The sequence below is a fragment of the Varanus komodoensis genome, unplaced genomic scaffold (assembly GCF_004798865.1).
Source record: "Varanus komodoensis strain SLA01 unplaced genomic scaffold, ASM479886v1 scaffold1, whole genome shotgun sequence".
Taxonomy (NCBI): domain Eukaryota; kingdom Metazoa; phylum Chordata; class Lepidosauria; order Squamata; family Varanidae; genus Varanus; species Varanus komodoensis.
The window spans coordinates 114,749,774-114,769,997 of NW_025335268.1; the positions used below are offsets into that span (position 1 = coordinate 114,749,774).

The 20,224-nt window shown below is 38.8% G+C and overlaps 1 protein-coding gene across 1 annotated transcript in view; it reads right to left on the reverse strand.

Moving 5' to 3' along the window:
• The window catches only part of SGIP1 (SH3GL interacting endocytic adaptor 1), a 176,223-nt gene that overhangs the window by 42,701 nt on the left and 113,298 nt on the right, over positions 1-20,224 (reverse strand). Inside the window, exons 17-19 of the mRNA XM_044441183.1 lie at positions 18,083-18,216; positions 16,052-16,178; positions 9,316-9,375 (exon numbers count right to left, since the gene is read on the reverse strand). Coding sequence (XP_044297118.1) covers positions 9,316-9,375; positions 16,052-16,178; positions 18,083-18,216 — 321 coding nt within the window. The remainder of the gene's footprint in view (positions 1-9,315; positions 9,376-16,051; positions 16,179-18,082; positions 18,217-20,224) is intronic.

Here is a 20,224-nt window from a genome sequence, read left to right on the forward strand (position 1 = left end):
AATGGGAAGTGGGTTAGAAAAGAAAAGGGGAGTCTGCTTCACCAGGGCGCTTTCTTGCCATTAGTTCAAAATTGTTCCTCCAAGCTAGGACCCTGCTTCCCCTCTTCATAGGAAGAAAAGCAGCAAGGGAAATATTTTAAGCAAGCAAACAAAGAAGCAAGAAATGAATAGGTTAATTAGCCCATTTTCACATTGCTTCTCTGCTACAACCCATGAATGCTAGGCTTGGTTTTGATTTTTGGTTCGTTTTTACTTAGAAAAAAAGAAAAATCACACAATTGTTTATCATGAACAATTTGGCCCATAGGCAATTAATGCATAGAGCAATGAAACCAACTTGCATAAATTCTTTTTTTTTTTTTTTTGCAACCTATTTGCTGCATCTTTGATAATGTCAAGCCTTTTAGATGTGTATGAGGAACATCCATTACAGCTTTAATAGAATACTATGTCCTGCTCCAAACTGTGCCATGAGTTTGAAGAGCATTAATCAAGAACAGCTAAGACTGAAAAGTTAATGGTTTTATATAAATGCCACAATTATACAATTCAAATCTCTGCACAAAAATAAAATTAATAAAATGCAACCATCTAAATGTATTTGATAATATACATTTATCAAGATATATTCAGCACATCACAAGATTGCTATTTCTACAAATGTTTGACAATAAAAAGAGATTTAAAACAACAATGTCATATGAGCTTGAGATTTTACATTTGACATTGTTATGCTTTCAAACTGAGTCAGACTGAACAATTAAAAACTGTGAACAAATCAATGCAAAAATGCCTAAGTAAAATTAATTGCTTCTAATGTCCACTAATAACGAAATGATAATCATGCAATTAAAGAACCAATACATATAAAATTTTAGTGTGGTTGTTAAATGAAGATGAATGGTTACACTTGTTATGAGTTGTATATTTTATAATATTTGTATATAACAATGGGATTTACACTTGAACTTACATTTTTGCTCATTATTTTTACAGTTGTGAACAATGGGAGGGGAAACAAACAAAATGAAAATTAAGATTAATTCAAAGAATATTATACAGAGAGAACACACTTTTCCTCTCACTAGAAAAACTTGGTCAATTGCTATAGATGCTAGTTTCTGCATTGACAACTGGGAACCAGGCAAAATATTTCAGAAGGTGCCAGTTGCTGACTTCTAAGCTAAAATATGATTTCATCTGTGTTTTATAAAATACTTGAAGACCCAAGTCATGCAACAAGCATCAGATAATATCACAGAGCAGCTATCTCATTCACAAAGCAATAAATTTGATCAGAGGTTCTCTTAAAAAAGCAGTGCCAACAGAGAGTTCAAACTGAACTAAGTCTAAAGGCAGTGACCACTCTATTAACTGGTAAAGAATTCAGGGATGAAAGAATTCTAGGGAGAAAACACTTTAGGTCTGCAGAAATCCTGGCTATGAAAGTAATAGGGTTAGCGTTGGGGATGTGAATATCTCTCTAGAATCTCTCTTGTACCTACCAGACTTCTTTCCTGCACTCAGCTCTGGTCAGGAAGTGAGCCAAGCCAAGATCAAGTCTATGAATGCTTGTTAATGAAAGTGGCTTCTTTGTGCAAAGTATACAGTTCTTTGTACAAGGTATGCAAAGTTCTCAATACCCGGAAGTCATGTGTGTAGAAGCAGAACTCTGCTTGCACAATGGGTGTGTAGGCATCATGTGCACAAGCTGGGCTCGTGGCTTTGCTTCAACTCATTTCCTGCTGGACACACATGCAAAAGTTTGGCATAAGCAGGATTTAGGGCAGAGAAAAAGCAGGCTACAGTCTGAAGAGCTGAGGAAATCCCACTCCTAAAGTGGATTTCTCACAAATTGCTAGAAAGCAGCTCTTCAAAAGAAGTCATGCTGCTAGTATGCTTGTGGTATCAGGGTCGGCCTTGCAAGTAGAGAGCTACATATTTGCACAAAGTGCAATTTCTGTATTACTTTCCAGTGGAATATTGACAAATGATTTGCTTTAATTGGTTAAACTGAATGGGATTGGTTTGATCAGCTAGCAGCAGTTGTGTGGGTGGGTGATTCAGTCTGGTTCCTGACTCCTAGCAGAGCTGAGCAAATCATTGCAAGCTGCCCCAGCTCGTCTAGAGATACAAGCAGCCCAGCTCCCAGGGAGTGAGCAAACAGGGAGAGCAAACAGGAATTTGGTGGGGAAAGTCAAGGGGGAGGTCCCTAACCCCTTTATCTTCTTTATTTTACCTTAATCCCCACACACACATGCACACTTGTTTTCCTACTTGTAACACACTCCCATTTACTAGTAAGACCATGTTGCTAACCTTTAGTGAAGACAGGAGAAGGCACCAGTTGTCACAACAGTCCCCCAACAGAGAATCAGTAAGGTTGCAAGAACAATGGACCAAGGAGACTCCACAGTGGTGGTGGCCTGCAACAACTGTGCATTGTTTGCTTTCTTACCTGAGAGCAAAATGGCCTACACATGCAACAGTTGACAGTTAGATGCAGAAGAACTAGAAGACCCTCTGCACCAGTGGAAGCAGTGGAACTCTCGAACTGCTTCGACTCACCTGAGAAAGAGATGTGTGAGAAACCTACTGTGAAAGAGCTACATGACAGACTGAGTACCTCTGAAAAAGTGACAAAAGGTCAATCAAATAAGGAAAAAGATACCAAAGTTTGCAACAACAAAAGGAGAAGAGTGATAATTGTGGGAGATTCCTTGTTGTGCAAGGTAGAAAAATATGCATGTTGTGATGACCCAGAGAATCACCAAGTATGCTGTCTTCCTGGCAACAAGTTTAAAGATACAACTAACAAGTTCACAGAACTCATACAACCCACTGACAAACACCCCTTCCTTCTCTTCCATGTGGGAACTCACAACACTGCCATTAGAAGCTTCACTGATACAACATCAGACTTTGCAAATCTAGAGAGGAAAATAAAAAAACACTGGGGCCCAGATAGTCTTCTCAATCCTACCAGTACATAGAAGAAAACTATTAGGGAAAGAAAAGTTCTTCAAGTTAATGACTGGCTACAATGGTGGTGCCTTAGAGAGAGATCTGGATTCTGGGACTACAAGCTAAGGTTGGCAGATGATGGCCTGTACCTCACAAAGAACAGGAAGCAGATGTTTGGCCACTACATGAAAAAGTTCATCAGGAGAGCTTTAAACTGAGACATATAGGGGAGGGAGATGTGCAGCATGGCATACCATCACCTGGCAAGGACTTATATATTTCAACAGAGAAAAAACCTCAAGCAGGGCCCAACACCAGTCTTCCCAAAAATGTAGGAAGAAAACCAGGGCACAGCCAGAAAGAACTTTGATGTCTCTACACCAATGCCCAGAGTATGGGAAACAAACAACACAAACTTGAGCTCATAGTACATGAGGGCAATTATGATCTTATAGGAATAACTGAAACTTGGTGGGATGACTTACATGACTGGAACTCTACAATTTATGGCTACGATCTGTTTAAGAAAAATAGAAAGGACAAAAAGGGAGGTGGAGTAGCACTATATATATATATCTGCACCAAAATACAAGAAGAGGAACTTAGTAGCTCCATCGAAAGCATCTGGCTTAATTTAATGGGAGCCAGAAATATGAAAAAACATATCTGTTGGCATCTATTACCGACCACCCAGTCAAAAAGAGGACAAGGATGTAACCTTCAAAAAGCAACTTGCCAGCTTTTCCAAGAAGAATTATGTTGTCATCATGGGGGACTTCAATTTCCCTGATATATGCTGGGAGACAATTTCTGCCAAACATGACTCCTCCAAGAGATTCCTGGCATGCACTGCTGGCAACTTTCTCCAGCACAAGGTAGAGGAAGGAACACGAGGATCAGCTATCCTCAATTTAATACTAACAGGAATGGCCTGGTGGACAAAATAACAACCAGGGGGACTCTGGGGGAAAGTGGCCATGCGATACTTGAATTCTCAAATATAAAGGAGACAAAGTTACAAAGGTAACTGGAGCCAAACAAGCAACCTGCACTTCAAGAAAGCCAACTTTAACAAACTCAGAAAAATGATAAGTGAAGTGCCATGGCAACACACCCTTAAGGGGAAAGGTGTTCAAGTGGGGTTTGAATTCTTGAAGCACAACTACGAACAATGCCTTCAAGAAAAAAGTATAGAAGAGAGCAAAGGAAGCCCACATGGCTGCACAAAAAATTAAATGACAGCCTGAAAGAATAAAAGAGCATGTACAGGAATGGAAGCAGGGCCAGGCCACAAAGGAAGAGTATAAACAAATAGCAAGGAATTGCAGGGACAGCATCAGGAAAGCTAAAGCAGGAAATGAACTGAGATGCTAAGAACAACCAGAAAGCCTAGATGCATCCAAAACAGAAGACACGTGAAAGAGAAAGCTGTTCAGCTACTTAACGGGGATGGCAGAGTGATAACAGATGACAAGAAAAAGACAGAGGTGCTCAATTCCTACATCCCCTCAGTCTTCTCCCATAAGAAAATACACAACTGAGAGGAAGTTCAAGCTGGAAGTGAGAGTTGGCAGCCCAAGATTGACAGACAAATGGTCAAGGAATATCTAGATGGAATAAGCATGTTCAAAACTCCAGGGCCCAATGAACTCCATCCCAGAATCATAAAAGAAAGGCAGGTTGCTTTTCTTTAACTGTCATTCTTTGAGTGTTCAAAAAATTTCAGGATATCTCACCTGTAATTTTCCTCACCATCAGTGCAGTATGACGAAGGAACCAGCTGCCTAGAGAGATCGTGGGTTCTCCCACACTAGAGACATTCAAGGCAAAACTGGGTAGTCATTTGAGTAGGATGGTATAAACTGGTGACCTGAAACAGCAAGGGTTGGACCTGATGGCCTTCCTGGACCCTTCCAACTGTACTATTCTGTGATCCTATGCTTTACAGCAAAGAGACCAACCAAGAGATCTCACAGGCATGGATTAATGTAATGGCAGAATAAAAGCTGAATGACAAAATATCACCAAATGGTATTACGAAAATATCACCAATATAAAAAAAGGAGGAGATTATACCCTACTGCTTATTGCTCTTACACTGTCTTTTCTTTAAATCTCATATATAACATGATTTCTACAAAAGTCCATTTTGTAAAGCAATCAAACCACAATCAACAAATCCCTCCACCATATATTGGCTTTTTTTTTGCAACAGAAAATAACTGGGTGCCCTCAACACAATGACAACAGCCTCTCCACATGGCTTCATGTAAATATTTAACAGTGTGGAGGACAAGACTGAAACCTTTGGCAAGCTACCACCTTTGACAAGTATGCATGTAACCAGCACAAAGTGGTATATCCAATTATTGGTCATTCAAGGCAGTGCAGAAGATCATTGCGATCAATGATATCAAAGGCTGCCAAGCTATCTAGGAGAATCAATGGGCCTCTAAGAATAGATGCTCCTATAAGGGGCAAACACAACTGTAATGAATATTGGCTTCATAGTGGTCTCATAGCAGTCTCTTGTAAGAGACTAGACCTCCCTTATAATTTTCCTTCCCCCTACACTTTTAGCATTTTTTCTATTTTGTTTTTACCCTGCACTGCTGGGATGCCCCTCCATCCCATAACTCTAAAATGGAATTCAACCTTCAGGTGGAAGGACATCGAACAACCATGACTTTAAGGCATTGGTTCTTCAGGCCAATTCCTGTTCCATGTCTGCTAAATGGGACTGTGTTCAGCCAGTGGAAGGCACTATAGAACAGAAGCATGCACTTTTGAGAAACTGTATCTCGTTCTGTCCTCACAGCATGCTAATTTACTGCCTTAGGCCAGGGTGATGATAAATACTACAGGGCTGGGACCCAGAGGAATTTGTTTTCAGTTCAATTTAATGACATAGTTCTGCTCCAAAACTAGTAAAATAGTAAAGGATCAGTGACTCTGAGTTGTGGTCAGTGCTGGAAGCATGCCCGCCAGGGAATGAGGCTTGCCACCTTTAGAACTGCCAACATTGCCATCATCTACCCTAATAGAAGGGCAGTTGTATTGCAATTTCTGGGAGACCTTAGGACTCACTCTCTTAGCAGACCTATGGGGAATGTAGCATGATGGAATCAGCCTTTTAAACCAGACAGGAGACTGTTCCCACAATCTGCTCACTATCTTCCTTAAATCCAGAAACCAACATTGCTAAAGGTAGCACTGTCTCTGTTTTTTCCAGTGTCCCTGACTCTGCAGGGAAAAGGGGCTTTAAATGAATACAACATGAGAGTTTGGAGCAAAATAATGTATTCATGTATGGCTTGCTCTGGCTTGCTTTAGTGTTCCTTGGCTCTGCAATCATTTCTCTGGGGTACACCTGATTGTTGCATGATTCACGTGGCCTGATTTTGGTGGGTTCTCCTTGGCTTCAAGGATTTGCAGTAGGCTAAAGAAAAAAGATTAGATGTCCCAGGATGTGGATTTCTTGTTCTATTGTATTCAAAAGCCATAATCCCTTGTGTTACTTTAAACATACATACATTTACTGTGGCATAATAAGCTGTAGGTAGAAATCCACTATACAGAAAACTATTTTTTTAAAGATGCAGTTTTTCATGTACCTGGAGAAAATGGTGTTTGTTGAAATTAATGTACAGGATCCCTGCATTTGATCCTTTTGGACTAGCTGGTTTTTGGCCCAGAGGTGGTTCCTCTCTTGCTGACTTCCTTGAACCTTCTTTCAAGGAACCTGCATGCGTGTGTTTAAATCAGATGCCATCTCCTCCCCTGTCCATACATCCCTTTTCACGAATAGTGCTTTAAAAAAATCACACCCACATTTTAGAGCCTGAATCAGTTGCCTCAAATTGCTGATTTTGGAAGTCATGAAAAAGCAACAAAATCATTCACTATAATGTCACTGCCAGGGAAAGAAAGAGGCACTTATAGGATATTCTTCCTCATGAACCAAAGGAAGCTGACTGGTTTTAACTATTATCATGTACCTTGACTGTGGGGGTGGGCAGGAGGCTCAGAGGCCTTTGGGGTAGGAAAAGGTAGCTGAGGTACTTTAAGAAATAATGTGGAGTGGGGGTACAGAGCAATCTGTGAATGGGGGAACATGCTCAGGATCACAGCAAACTTACTATGTAAGGCTATAAATGTTTACTCAGAGGTAATTTTTACTGCATTCAATGGGACTTACTCCCTGTTATGTGTATTTAGATTGGAGTCTTACTCCTTTTTAAATGTTCTTAGAGCTACAACCTGAAGACTGTTCCAACATCTGGATGCAGAGGAAAACCTGAGGATTGATCACTCTGGTAATTTAAAAAACAATCAGCCAAAAACCAAATTAGTTGGGCTAATCTATGGAAAATAAAACCCCTAAATCCATAGTTGGGCAATACCTTGATTAGGAATTTTGTCTGGTTCTGAGAAAGATATCTAACTATGCATTATGCTATTTTAAAAGTTGTATGATGATGACTGCTAGTTAACATTGCAATATTTGGTGTTGATTTTAGGATTGCCAAAAATTAGAGCCCAAAAATTAGGGAAAAAATGTTCTACCAAAATGAAGTGTTTAAGATAAAATGAAGAGCTACCTTTGGACAAAGTCTTCCCCATTAGGTCATCTTTTAAGTTAACAGATTAAAAGGGCCCAATCAGTGCTTGCAAATCAAATGTCTTGTTAGGACTTGATAAGGTTAGGCAGAGGCTGATTGGCTAGAAAGATACACTGTTATGTGCCTCCCCTCCACACCTGCTAAACCTAGTCTAAGAATGAAATTAAACTTTCCAATCCTGAAGCCATTACACTTAGTTTGTCATCAGCACTATATTGGTTACATGATGAACCTCTCACAACATTTCAGGGTCACATAAAAAACCAACAGCAGTTCTGCCATGCTTGCTTTTTCTTCTAAATCCATTATAAGTGGTGAATTAGAATTACTTGAAATGACTTCATAGTAAATTTGATGTTGTACATGTCCTTTCCCCTCCTTTCACAATGTATCAATACATTTATAAGAAAAAGAAAGCACAGAAGAATTACAAGAACTTTCTGCCTTCTCCCCTTCAGCTCCTGCACTCCCTTTCCTTTTTCCAGAAGAATTTCCAGCAATCTGGAGCAGGGGGCTGCAGGGAGGTGTGAAGTGAAACAGAGAAACATAGTGAGTTTCTAGAAGGGATCTCCAAGGCCATCTAGTCTGACCCCCTGCTTCAGCCTGTTCTGCTCATGACATGCCTACCATGTGCTTGTCCAGCCTTTCCTTGAACAGCCTCATTGATGGGCTACAACCACCTTCCTTCAATGAGATGTGAGGGAACCTTGTTTCACGAGTGAGCTCTTGTCAATGAACTGTGGATCCATTGTGTAAGCTAGCCCAGTATTTTGTGCAACATCACAATAGGATGGAATGAAACAACCGCTGAGTACATACTGATGTGTATACATTTCGGTTTTAATGTAGAATGAACTACCATTACCAATACTATTTTCCCCCACCCAAATGAAACACCTCATACCTTCAAATGCCTTAAAATGCCAGACACAATTTTTGTCTATGCCAAACCATCTCTCCTCCAGTAGCCAATTGTAATCAAAAGAAACAGGTTCACAAAATCAAACATTTATTATAGACAAGTTTTAAGTCTCTATGATAGCAAAATTGAACAAGGTCACATATAAATTTAAAGGCAGAGGCTAACTAGACAACACTAAAGTACCAGAGGGAGAAATTATCTTTATGAATACACTGGCATTTATATTGTAATACTACTTTTATACATCCACTCTACAAATGAGGTGCTGATAATAACATTAAAATAGAATCTGAGGGAACAAACATTTTTCATATTTATCTGAAATATGTCATTTTTAAGTGTGTGAGGGATTTTCAGGGTTTAGATTAAGATGGCAAGGAAAACCCTATAAAATGGTAATATCATTCAATAGAAAATTCTGCCTATATTTATATTGTGTAGCTACCTTGAAGTGTAAAAATTGCTTGCAAAATGTATACAAGAAGCCCTGGTTGACAGAGTCAAGTTCCTTGGTAAACAATATTTCCTGAACATTTTTAAAACCATAATATTTTAAATATTTCTCCTTTTTTCTCTTTAAATTAAAACAATTGGAACAATTGAAGGAACACAACTGTACAAACCAAAATTTAAAGTATTTCTGATTGTATTCTCACATCTTTTAAGTAGCCATAGCATTTCCACACAGAAGGGTACAATGGGTTTGGTTTGGTTTGGTTTGGTTTGTAGGAAACCAATGGGCTTCTATGAAATAGTAAGAGCAAATGGAGATTAAAGTTTCAACCCAGTATGCTATGTACTACTTACCTTCAAAAGTCAAATAAAACTTTCCTCTGTCAAACCAGACGAGGGAAGGCTGTTCATTCTCTGTATGGCCAGGAGTTGAAGCGGGATGGGAAAGGTTAAGGAAAGGGAGAGAGAAGGACATAAGTATGAGTCACAGAAGCAGGTTATTAATCTCACTACAGGGGAAGAGGCGCTGCAAGCTGTTAACGTGCAAGGAGATGCAGGGGGGATTTTAACGCAATGTTCTTGTTTTTGTTTTGGGAACAGAAAGCAAAAGAAAAAAGAACAAACAAAAAACCAAAAAAACCCAAACACAGGCTATGGAATCCTAGATGGAGATACTTCTTGCCCTGGGTATTGTGTGTGTGGTAGAAGATTGCTATTGCTGCAATATGAGTTAGCATGTTCTAATTGCACCAGCTTTGGTTGGAATTCGCCTCATCTCCATTTTAAGGTTAAAGTTGTGATCCTGAGAGGCATCTTTGAGTATGATGACATTGGAAAATGTAGAATTGGATAGCAGGACCTCTTAAATACTTACAAAAGGAAAAATCTGAGGGTTTCACCTCTTGCATGCATTCTTCTTTAGACAGACATGCATTATAACTCTGTTACTAAGTTTTCATGGACCTTCAACATGTGTGAGTTTCCCAAAGTGGTATCAATATCTAGTCAAGAGTTTCTCTAGTATTGTTAACTTTGAATGATAAACTACTGGGCAGGTTTTTTGCAATGCTAGTTAGAAGTGATTTTATTGAACCTTGCACATTTTATAAATTCTTAAATAAACCAAGACACAAATACTAAAAGCTAAAAAAAAATCCCAGGTACTTTGACTAACATTTAAAAAAAATATTTAGAGAACATGGAGAAAAACTGGAAATACAGTGAAATCTTACTGCTGAATCTAAGCATCTCTGGCCCTGTAATCATCCTGAGAACAATACATGCATATTGCTCTGATCTCTTTGGAGGAAGAACACAATATGTGAAATAAGTATTTTGTCAGGAATAGTTCCTGAATAATTCTGTGATTCCTTATATATAAAAATATTCTGAGTCAATGGTGCATCACTTCTCCCAAATTCTTGTCATTAGGAAACTGCCATGCAATGTGTTGTATATTTTTTGTGGCTTTAGTTCCTCTGATAGATATTAAGTATGTATTTGTATGCATTTGATACTCATGGTGGTGAGGTGGTAGTGAAGGAGGCATTCAGATGGCAATGGCTTGATTTTAATCCAGATATCTTGAAACCACTCTGCTACTACAGTACCTGCAAGCGTTTCACAGTGCCTTTCAAACGTGTGCAGTTTGTCAACATAAGCATCATCTTCTGAAACCCATGAGCAAAAGAAATGTAGAGGAAAAACAATGAAAACACAAATTCCAAATGAAAATCAAGTAGCTGCTCATTAACCAAACACAAATATTACAATGGAAAAAAAATCAGACATAAAAATGGTGAACACATCTTTTTATTATCAAAATAATATGCAATAACCACAAGAACCAAAAACCAAATTTTAAAAAGACAGACAAATTAATGGAATAACTCTGTGCCATATTTCTTTGGACACATTCCACATATATAAGATCACCTTTAGCAACTAGGAGAAACATGAAAAAGTAGTACAGACTGATAGATATACTGACTATGAATTACTTAAGCTACTAACTCAGACATATCTACTGAAAAATAAATTCTGTTGTACTCCTAAACAAGTGTGTATAAGGTTGCTGTGTAATGTTACACATCATGCAGAATTTTCTAATGCATGCCAAAACCTTCGGTTTCTTAAATCCACACAATTTAAAAGCTCTCCCTTCCCAAATATGCTGTTGATCTCTGCTGCAGGAAAAAATCCTGCAACTCACTCATATCGTCTGAAAGGTTATTTCCTTGCTAAATACCCCTAGTAAACAAGATTGCTAATTTATACAGGCATCAAGTTCTATCATCAAATACATGTTAAAATTAGGGTACATTTCCCAGTGCTTAACTTGCTTTGGTATATTAAAGACCCTTTGCTTCTTAATGGCCTTCACATTTTGTGTTCTTGCTAAAATGTCAAAGTCCCATTATATGAAAGTAATTTATGCTCAGTATTTTCTGTGAGGAAAAAATACAAAAGGCTGGTAGGTTCCACACACATATTTTCAAAACACATAGTTGATCATACGAAGGATTCTAACTAGATTCTGTCGAACCAAGTGTGGTGCCATGAATTGAAAGTGGCACTGAATCCTGAGCTCTGCATGCATGACAGTAATTGTCATCTCATTGTCACAATTGCTATACTTTTGCCTAGAGCTATTCAACATATTTAGCATAGCTTATGGCATTATTTGTAGTAGATATGTGTGTGGATTCACGGAAGCCCACTCTACCAATTGCCCTTCTAGAAAAACATTTTTGAACTGGAGATAACGCTTATCAATAAACAAACATCCCTATTTTCAAGAAGCAAGTGTGCATTTAAATATATTCTGGGAAACTATTTGTTTCCTCATGATACAAGAAGGAAGGAAGGAAGGAAGGAAGGAAGGAAGGAAGGAAGGAAGGAAGGAAGGAAGGAAGGTGGTTAAAATTAAGATATCTGTAGGGAACATGAGCCTTCCCTATGTCCCTACCTAGGGACAGCATTGTGGAGAACACAGAATTTGAACATTTAATAACGTTTGCTTTTTATAAACTACAATGAACACATTCACTGCACATTGCCACAAAGACTCAACAATACCAAAGGACACAACAACTTAGCTTCATATTAGGAAAAAAGTGCCTGTGTTTAATAAAGCACATTCAAGAAAATATTCCAGGAATCAATTTCCTTGTGTAATACAGTACACATTGTCTCATGGCTTCCTCTAGAAGCAAGTCCAAAATATTTCAAATATAATGAAAGGTACCCTAGCCAAACAAGTCTATTTACAAGTTGAGGAAATGAGCAAGTAGGGCCGATCAGTACATGTTAAATGTATTTAGAACTTAAGTCTTGATCCCAATATTGTCAGCATAAACAATATTCATTCTGCTCACTATTAACAAATACACAATGACTAAACATAGCTGGGATGACCTAACCTTCCTCAACTCTTTTGTGCCATGGTCCCTCTTTATTTCACCAAATACCTAGCGAAATCTCCAGCATCCTCAAGCTACTGTAAACACGACCACTATACTTGTGTAATTTTAATGAAAGGGCTGTTAAGGAATACCTGAGCAACTCCAACAGAGATAGTAAAATTAGATTGTATGTGGCTAGTGAGTCACATCCTTGTCCTGTGAATCAAAGCCCTGCTTACATTCCTGGACAATTAGCTAAAGCATGTGGCCTTCCCAGAGCTCCTAAGAGTGTGGCAATCTAAAAGCTGGGCTTTGTACAACCATATTACAGTATACCCTAAGGTCTGCATGGATTAAACATAAAACTTTTGGATCATATTTTGCACTTTTTAAAGGATGACTTTCCAAGAGTCTTCTTGGCTATTGTTTATTGAGCAACTGCTTTTGTCTACAGAAAAACTTTAAAAGATTAAAGGTAGTGTACCCAAACTAATATGTACCATCTTTAGAAGGACTGAAAAAATCTTCCTTTTTAGGTACCCCTTTCTTGATATTCCTGTGATTAACATCTTGACAGTTGTTTATATCTGCTCTCACTTGATTTTTAAAATGTGTTTCATTTAAAAGTTGAAGGAACTAGTAACTGCATTGATGTAAAGAAAAAGCAGAATATAATTGTATTGATTAAAAGTAGATCATTGGACATTTTTGTAGCCACTATTATCTCTGAATGTATGAAGGACAGGCAAACATGTAGAAGCATGTCACATAACAGCCCAGGAATCTTGATTCCAATGTGGAATGTTCACTTTCACTTCCACAGTTGTGATCACATAATAATCTGAAGCCAGCAAGAGGCACTGCATATCAGTAGTGATCATTTTTAAGAGCAAATAATGTCTCTAGAACATTTTATTCTGTGTTCTTCTGAAATGTTTACATATTTGACAAAAGCAGAATGTAAAGAATACATAGAGAGGAATTTCACTTCTGTTAAATGTACTTAATGACAAATTAAATGTTTTTCCTTAAGGTAATCAAGCTTAGTGTACATGTGTATGTTTGTACATGTGCACATGCATACGCGCACACACGCGCGCACGCGCACACGCACACACACACACACACACACATTTTAATGGAAAATGGTATGCTTTGTCTCTATCTGTTACACCTGCACAAACCCTAAACTAATATCCCAATGTAAAGTTAATAGTAAATTACTTTAATTTCTGAAATATAATCACTGAAAATGACTAAGTGGAGTAACTCATTAAAACCTACACTAATCTATGTCAATTTCAGACAAATTATACCAGCCCTTACAACATAATTCTTCACAACCAGGGAATGGAAACATTGATAGCCTCTAAATGAAAGCATAGCCTCTAAATGAAAAGGAGTACATAAGGTAAATTTAAGTCTTAAATGAAATGCTGTCCAGCCCAGTGGCTGACATGTATTTAAATCACATTGGTCATCAGACTGACCAGCAGAAAGAGGAAACAAAGGACATAGATATGAAGGAAATGCAAAGTTAGAAAATGCATCGAGCACTCTCCCAGACTTCCTCCTGATGCAAAAGGAAATCAAAGTGAATTTTGAGTTTTCAGAGGAAGCCAAAACTAAAAATACCTCAAACCATATTCAGTATTTAACAATTCATTAGTGGAGGTTTGAACCCTATTTATTATTTATTTAATAATAATTTATTAGTGGAGGTTTCCACTCTAGTGGAAAGCATCTTTTATTTTCTAATAGTCAAGATAAATATTTAAAAATAATAGGAGTGTTTTAAGACTAAAAGACAAATGTTTTCCATAAATGGGAAGTGAAGTAGTATGTTTCATTTTAAGACAAAACACATAAAATTCATTTTACTTTTTCTTATTGCCAAGTTTCTGGCTTTCTAGATAGGATTATCCCAATTTTTGCCATTCTTTGATCATTAAGAATAGTCAGGAAGACAATTTGAATGGTAGTTCAAATGCCTGTTTTCCTCCACCCAGATCAGAAAATGATAGCAAGAAAACTGATATGAGAGCCACATATCAGGAATCTCAAATGAAACAAAGTTCAGATTATAGTAGAGCGGGTCCAATTTTACATAAAATAAGAAAAAAACACATAAAGAAAACAACCCAGCAAACAATGAGAATTGAAGGAAACAGAGATGGTCTGCAGAAGAGCAGAAACACTGATGAAAGGAGATGTAGGTCAAAAGGGAAAATCTAGAGACTACAGTACAAAATAACCATATTAGCAAAAAGAAGGTGATTTTAAAGTAGAACGAAAGGGAAAATGTCTTGCAAATGAAATCAAGAATGGCATAACGAATCCAAATTATGTTGATCTTAATAAAAGAGGTGGAGGGAGAACAGAGAACACCAGAGAATGCAACAGAACCAAAAAGCATCCAAATCTAGGTGCTGTCAGCACAGAACTTGGATAACATAATCTGACTCTTATTAATAAGAAAAAACAATGTACAGTTTTCTGTATTTCAGATATTAAGAAGCTGCAGATCAAAAACATTCTGAATGCTTTTAAAGGTTTTGCTTTTACAATTCAAAAAGTCAATATACTTGATTGATAAGATTGGTTTTGGTTTTTTTAGAATAAACAGTTCAGTTCCTGACATACATTCTTGTCTATCCTCACTAAGGTTAACATTATATGAAGTATTCTATTTTTTTTTTCCTTACTGCATTTATCTAGCATCACTACATTTAATTAACTAGCAATGTCCTAAGCTCTACATCCACTAGACAGACTCAGTAAAGGGTGTCTCCTGCCTTAGGACACATCTGAGTTCTAGCTTCGACCTTCGACCTTGGAGAGCTCCCCTTACAGCTGGTGCAATTCTTACAGCTGGTGCAATTCCCCTTACAGGTGGTGCAATTCTTTGCACAAAGACAGAAGACAACTGGTATGGAAGGGGGGGTGTTCAGGGGGAAGGGAGGAACAAGGCACTGTTGTTCTCTGAGGAATCCTGATGATGCCTCAGAGTTTCCTCTTCACAAGGAGAGAGAAAATGTTTAGAAAGCTGAACTCTGCTGTCTACCGGTTTTGAAGGACAAGGGTGGCACTGAGGCAATCCTCACCTCAAGACTTCTGCCTTCCACTGGATGCCTGTAATCCTCTGAGTCTGGAGAGTTACGGGCAGCCCCATACTCTAAAACTTTTTATATCTGTAGCAATCAGAATACTAATGGATGACATTCCATGAATGTGCTGTTTTCTAAATTATTCCTCAGAAAGTGCTACAATGAATCCATGAAACACTGAGTTTCCTAAGTGCTTTTCACTGTGGAACATATACCATGTATGAGTTCCAAAAGCTCTGAAACTGAATTTAAAAAATTCTTTCTGATCTCAATGTAATTTCGGTATTCTTAGTGCTTATTCAGAACTTGTGTGAGTGCCCAATGAGATCCTTGCCAGCATGCACGCACACATGCGCAAGTGCTCGCACACACACGCACACAGAGCGAGAGAGAGAGAGATCACAGATGCAGTAAAGCTATTCAAAACTGTAATTCTCTTTTACATTAAAAAGTGCTTTAATATAGAATGACCATGACAACAAAAACAAACAAAATATAACCAATATTTAAGAAATCAAAAGATTTAAGCCATTCCACTAATGGAAAATATTCTTCAAAAGAAAAAAAGTTTTTTGTTACCAATTGTGGGAGTAGTAGCTGCACTCAAGGAATTGGTGGACGATATGGAAGAGGTGCTTTCAGCACGTGCTAAAGGTGCTATTGGAGGAGGGCTGGATGAATGAACTGGAGGGCTAAAAGGTCTGGACTGCAGGCAAACACAAACAAGATTAAACATGTATGCAATGTGTCATTGAATTTGAACTCTGTCAAGAATATTAATATCCAGCCTCTTTTGCTATCTTCTTAGACACTTGGAGCACCCAGAATAAATGCATACACATTAAATAGGCAGATATTTCTCAGCTGCTATGCACAGATTTTTAATCCTGTTAAATGATGGGATGTTTAACAGCATTCTGTTCTTTGTATTAATTTTAGGTTCTCAGTGTTTGAGAAAAATCTGTGAGTTCTTATCAAACATGAAGTGAACAAATAAGTTATCCATCCTTACCACCCCTAGCCTAGAACCCCCCAGATGTGTGGGCCCACAACACCCAGAATGGCTTAGCCAGCCATACAAAAGTACTTCCATGAATGAACAGAAAGTAAAGCAATATGTGAACAGTCATAGATGACTGTTTATATGCATTTAGATCATACATTTAGATACATGCTAAATGGTACTATTTCACTGTGTAGTATGTGCCTGGAATTTGTGATTATGTTTGTCTTCCCAAGCTTCTGGGAAAGATGATGGAAAGGCTCATAATAGGGAGAGATCTAGCAACCCTAAATAGGAAGGGAGGTTGGTGGCCACGCAACATGGTTTCTGCAAAAACAGATCCTGCCATATGAACCCTGTGGAATTCTTTGACGGGGTGGATGTGGTTTACCTGGATTTCAGCAAGGCCTTTTACAAAGTGCCACATGATGTACTGGTTGAGTATTTGAGGAGTTTTGGGATAGACAGATGTACCGTCCAATGGATTAGGACATGGTTGACTGACCAAAAGCAGAGGGTAATTATTAATGGCAAATTAGTGGGATGACAACCGGTGAAGAGTGGGCTCCCCCAGGGCTCTGTCCTGGGACCAATCCTGTTCAATCTTCTCATCAATGACCTGGAAGAGGGGGTGCTTGTCAAATTCACTGATGATATTAAAATGGGGGTGGTGGCCTCCACTGAGGAGCAGATACTCTAGATCCAGAAGTATCTGGACAGACTGTGGAAGTGGGCCAGGGACAACAGAATGGCGTTCAGTGTGAAGAAGTGCACTTGCACAGGGAGACCTGTTCTCCCCTGCAGAGTGGGGCAGGACATGTTCCAACGGAGGAAAGCTCAGGGAACTAAGGTTCAATTTGGATGCCAAGAAGTACTTCCTGACAGTTAGGACCCTGAGGGTATGGAATGGGCTTCCATGGGAGGTGGTTGAAGCCCCACTGATGAGGCTGTTCAAGGATAGGCTGGACATGCACATGTAATGAGTGGAGCTGGCTGGAGCCAGGGGTCAGACTAGATAGCTGGGGAGGCTTCTTCTGACTTGCTCTATTTCTATGCTTGTGCACATGCAGTGAATTTGCAATGAACTATCACATGAACAGGGCATACACACAATATTTACTCTTGAAGAAGATGTAGCTTTTCATCTAGGAAAGATGTAACATTTGAAGCAGCCCTTACTCTTGCTTTCATATATACATGTCCAAATGTCTCAAAGGATTCAAAGAGGTATATACCTTCTTTTATCTGATAATTTCAGATTAATTGAAGTTTAGTGGCTTTTGAACATGCCATTCTTGACAAATGCTTTATGGTGTTCTTGTTTCATATTGTTACATACGTGTAAGAATTCTCACTCATTGATATCTGGCATAGCAAAACCAACAAGGCAAGCCTGCAATTTTAAATGTGGACTTTTCATAAGAGTCTGCCCATCAGCCCTAATCAACAAGTTTTGAAACTCTGTACTGTTTCAAACAGGAAGATGGGAAAATCTGATTAAGGCTGTCACTTATGCTTTATTTCTTAATCTCTATTGTTATACTCTGTGGTAGGCAGAAGACATGCTATTCTGAAGTAATTACTGATTGTAAGAGTATAAAACATACCACATCAACTCCAGGCTTCCCTGGAGGTAATTTTGGTCGTGATGGAGGTCTAGGTGGAGGAGGTGGAGGTGGAGGCGGAGGTGTGCTGCTGCAGGAGGCCAGTGGTGTTGCAGGGCGAGCAGGAGATGATGACCCTGAAAAACACATATAGTATTAAAATGGAGCTGCTCTCAGAGCAGTTCCCCCTGCCCTTGGTCAGTACCCCACAACAAAGAGCAGGCCATCAAGCAAACAATTGCCAAAGCATCTTTTGCCTTGTGTTGCAGCTACTATGTGCAGTTAATATGTGTGGATGGGAATTGAATGAAGTCAGGAAGTTGCTAAGTGAACAAGTCACATTCAAATATTAAAGCTTGTGCTATTATGCCAATGAAATTTTCACATGCACTTGACAATGAAGACACTGTGGTTGTGATTCACCCAATACACTTCATCAACTTAAATGGTGTATTTGAACTTGCACCTATTTCAGGTGAAAGGTTGTTACTAAAAATACAAACATATTGTCTTGCTTTTTGAATATCCCTGCAGTTTACCATTCCTTAATATCATCTTGCTATAAAAGCAGAATGAGTGTTCAGTGGCAATTGCTTCCATGAAAATGTGCATAGGATTGCAGCCTTTAAAATGGTTTTGCAATGAATTGGACAAACCTTGCATGGGTATTTTCAGGTGATTGTAAGAAGCTAGCAAATCAGAGAACAGCAAAGATGACTAAGGTGCTGAAAGGACTCATGTTATGTTGTCCAGGAAAACAATACTGGTAGTCCAAGAAAATGAAAAAAATACCCTCCAAGATAGGCCAGGTTGATGCCACTGTGAAGTCAGTTACTGACATTTATCAGAATAAAGTCCAGCAATACTGTATAGACTGATATAATTCATTATGTGAAAAAGCCAAGGAGGTGTTTAATAAGCTGAAAGTAGGAGGTGACAGGAGAAATTAACTGAACAGAACTATTATGTAAGGGTGCTAAATTACCTTCAGTAGCACCTGAGCTGCTGCTGTGTTGCTCCTTTGCACATGCTTGGTAACATTTAAATTACACTATCACAGGAAGAATCCATGCTGTATCTTCTTCCCAGTCTCATAGTATTCTTCCTGGAAACTGGAACAATCATAGGATGGGAAGGATCCACAGCATGGACTCCTTGTACATACTGTGAATATATGTCAGAGATTATTGAGTGACACAGGAAGGAGCTACATGGCAGTGGCTGTCAAGCTGCTAAAAGGAATATTTTTTTAAGCTGCTGTAAAACGTCTCTTCCCTTGTACCTGGCCATTCCAATGTACAATATTTTTCAACATGACTCTTCTCCCACTCAAGATAAAAGGAACAGGTATTTATAAAAGGTAAATGGAAAATACATATTTCAAATGGAAAAGGAAAGGGAAATGTAGGCATGTGCAACATATCACAGAATCCTCCTATTTTCATGGGTACTAAAATTAGTCCTTTAAGGCACTGGTTTTCAACCACTGGTCTGTGGACTGGCACCAGTCTGTGGGAGATTTCCTGTAGGGGGACTGCATCATGCTCATCACTCACTGGCATGGGACTGGCTGTGCTCCACCATCTCTTCCTCAGTTGGCATGGCATTCATCAAGGTGTTCCAGTGCTGCTGGGGCAGGCAGGGAGGGGAGAAACATCTTGGTGGGAACTGACTGGCAGCCACACCGCACCAATTTCAGTATTTTGTTCTTTTGATGGAATTTTTTGTTGCTCAGTTTCTGGTTGTTTTGAAGACCTTTCCTTTCCTTTCCTTTCCTTTCCTTTCCTTTCCTTTCCTTTCCTTTCCTTTCCTTTCCTTTCCTTTCCTTTCTGTATTGTGTTTGGAAACTAATATAGAGAATACTGTATAATGTGCATGGTGCTTTTTGTTTCTGTCTCAGTGGTCCCTGATGTGGTTTTCCTGTTTTTGCTGTTCCCCAGCTGTGGAAAGGTTGAAAACCACTGCTTTGGGTTCAAATAAGACATTTTACATTTAAGTTCCCCTTCATGGATCACTGCCTTGCCATGGCGAAGGGGCTTGCATAGAGCAATGAAGCTATGAGGTATGCTTTGCAAGGGCACCCAAGATGGACAGGTCATAGCAGAGAGCTCTGATAAAATGTGATCCACTGGAGAAGGAAATGGC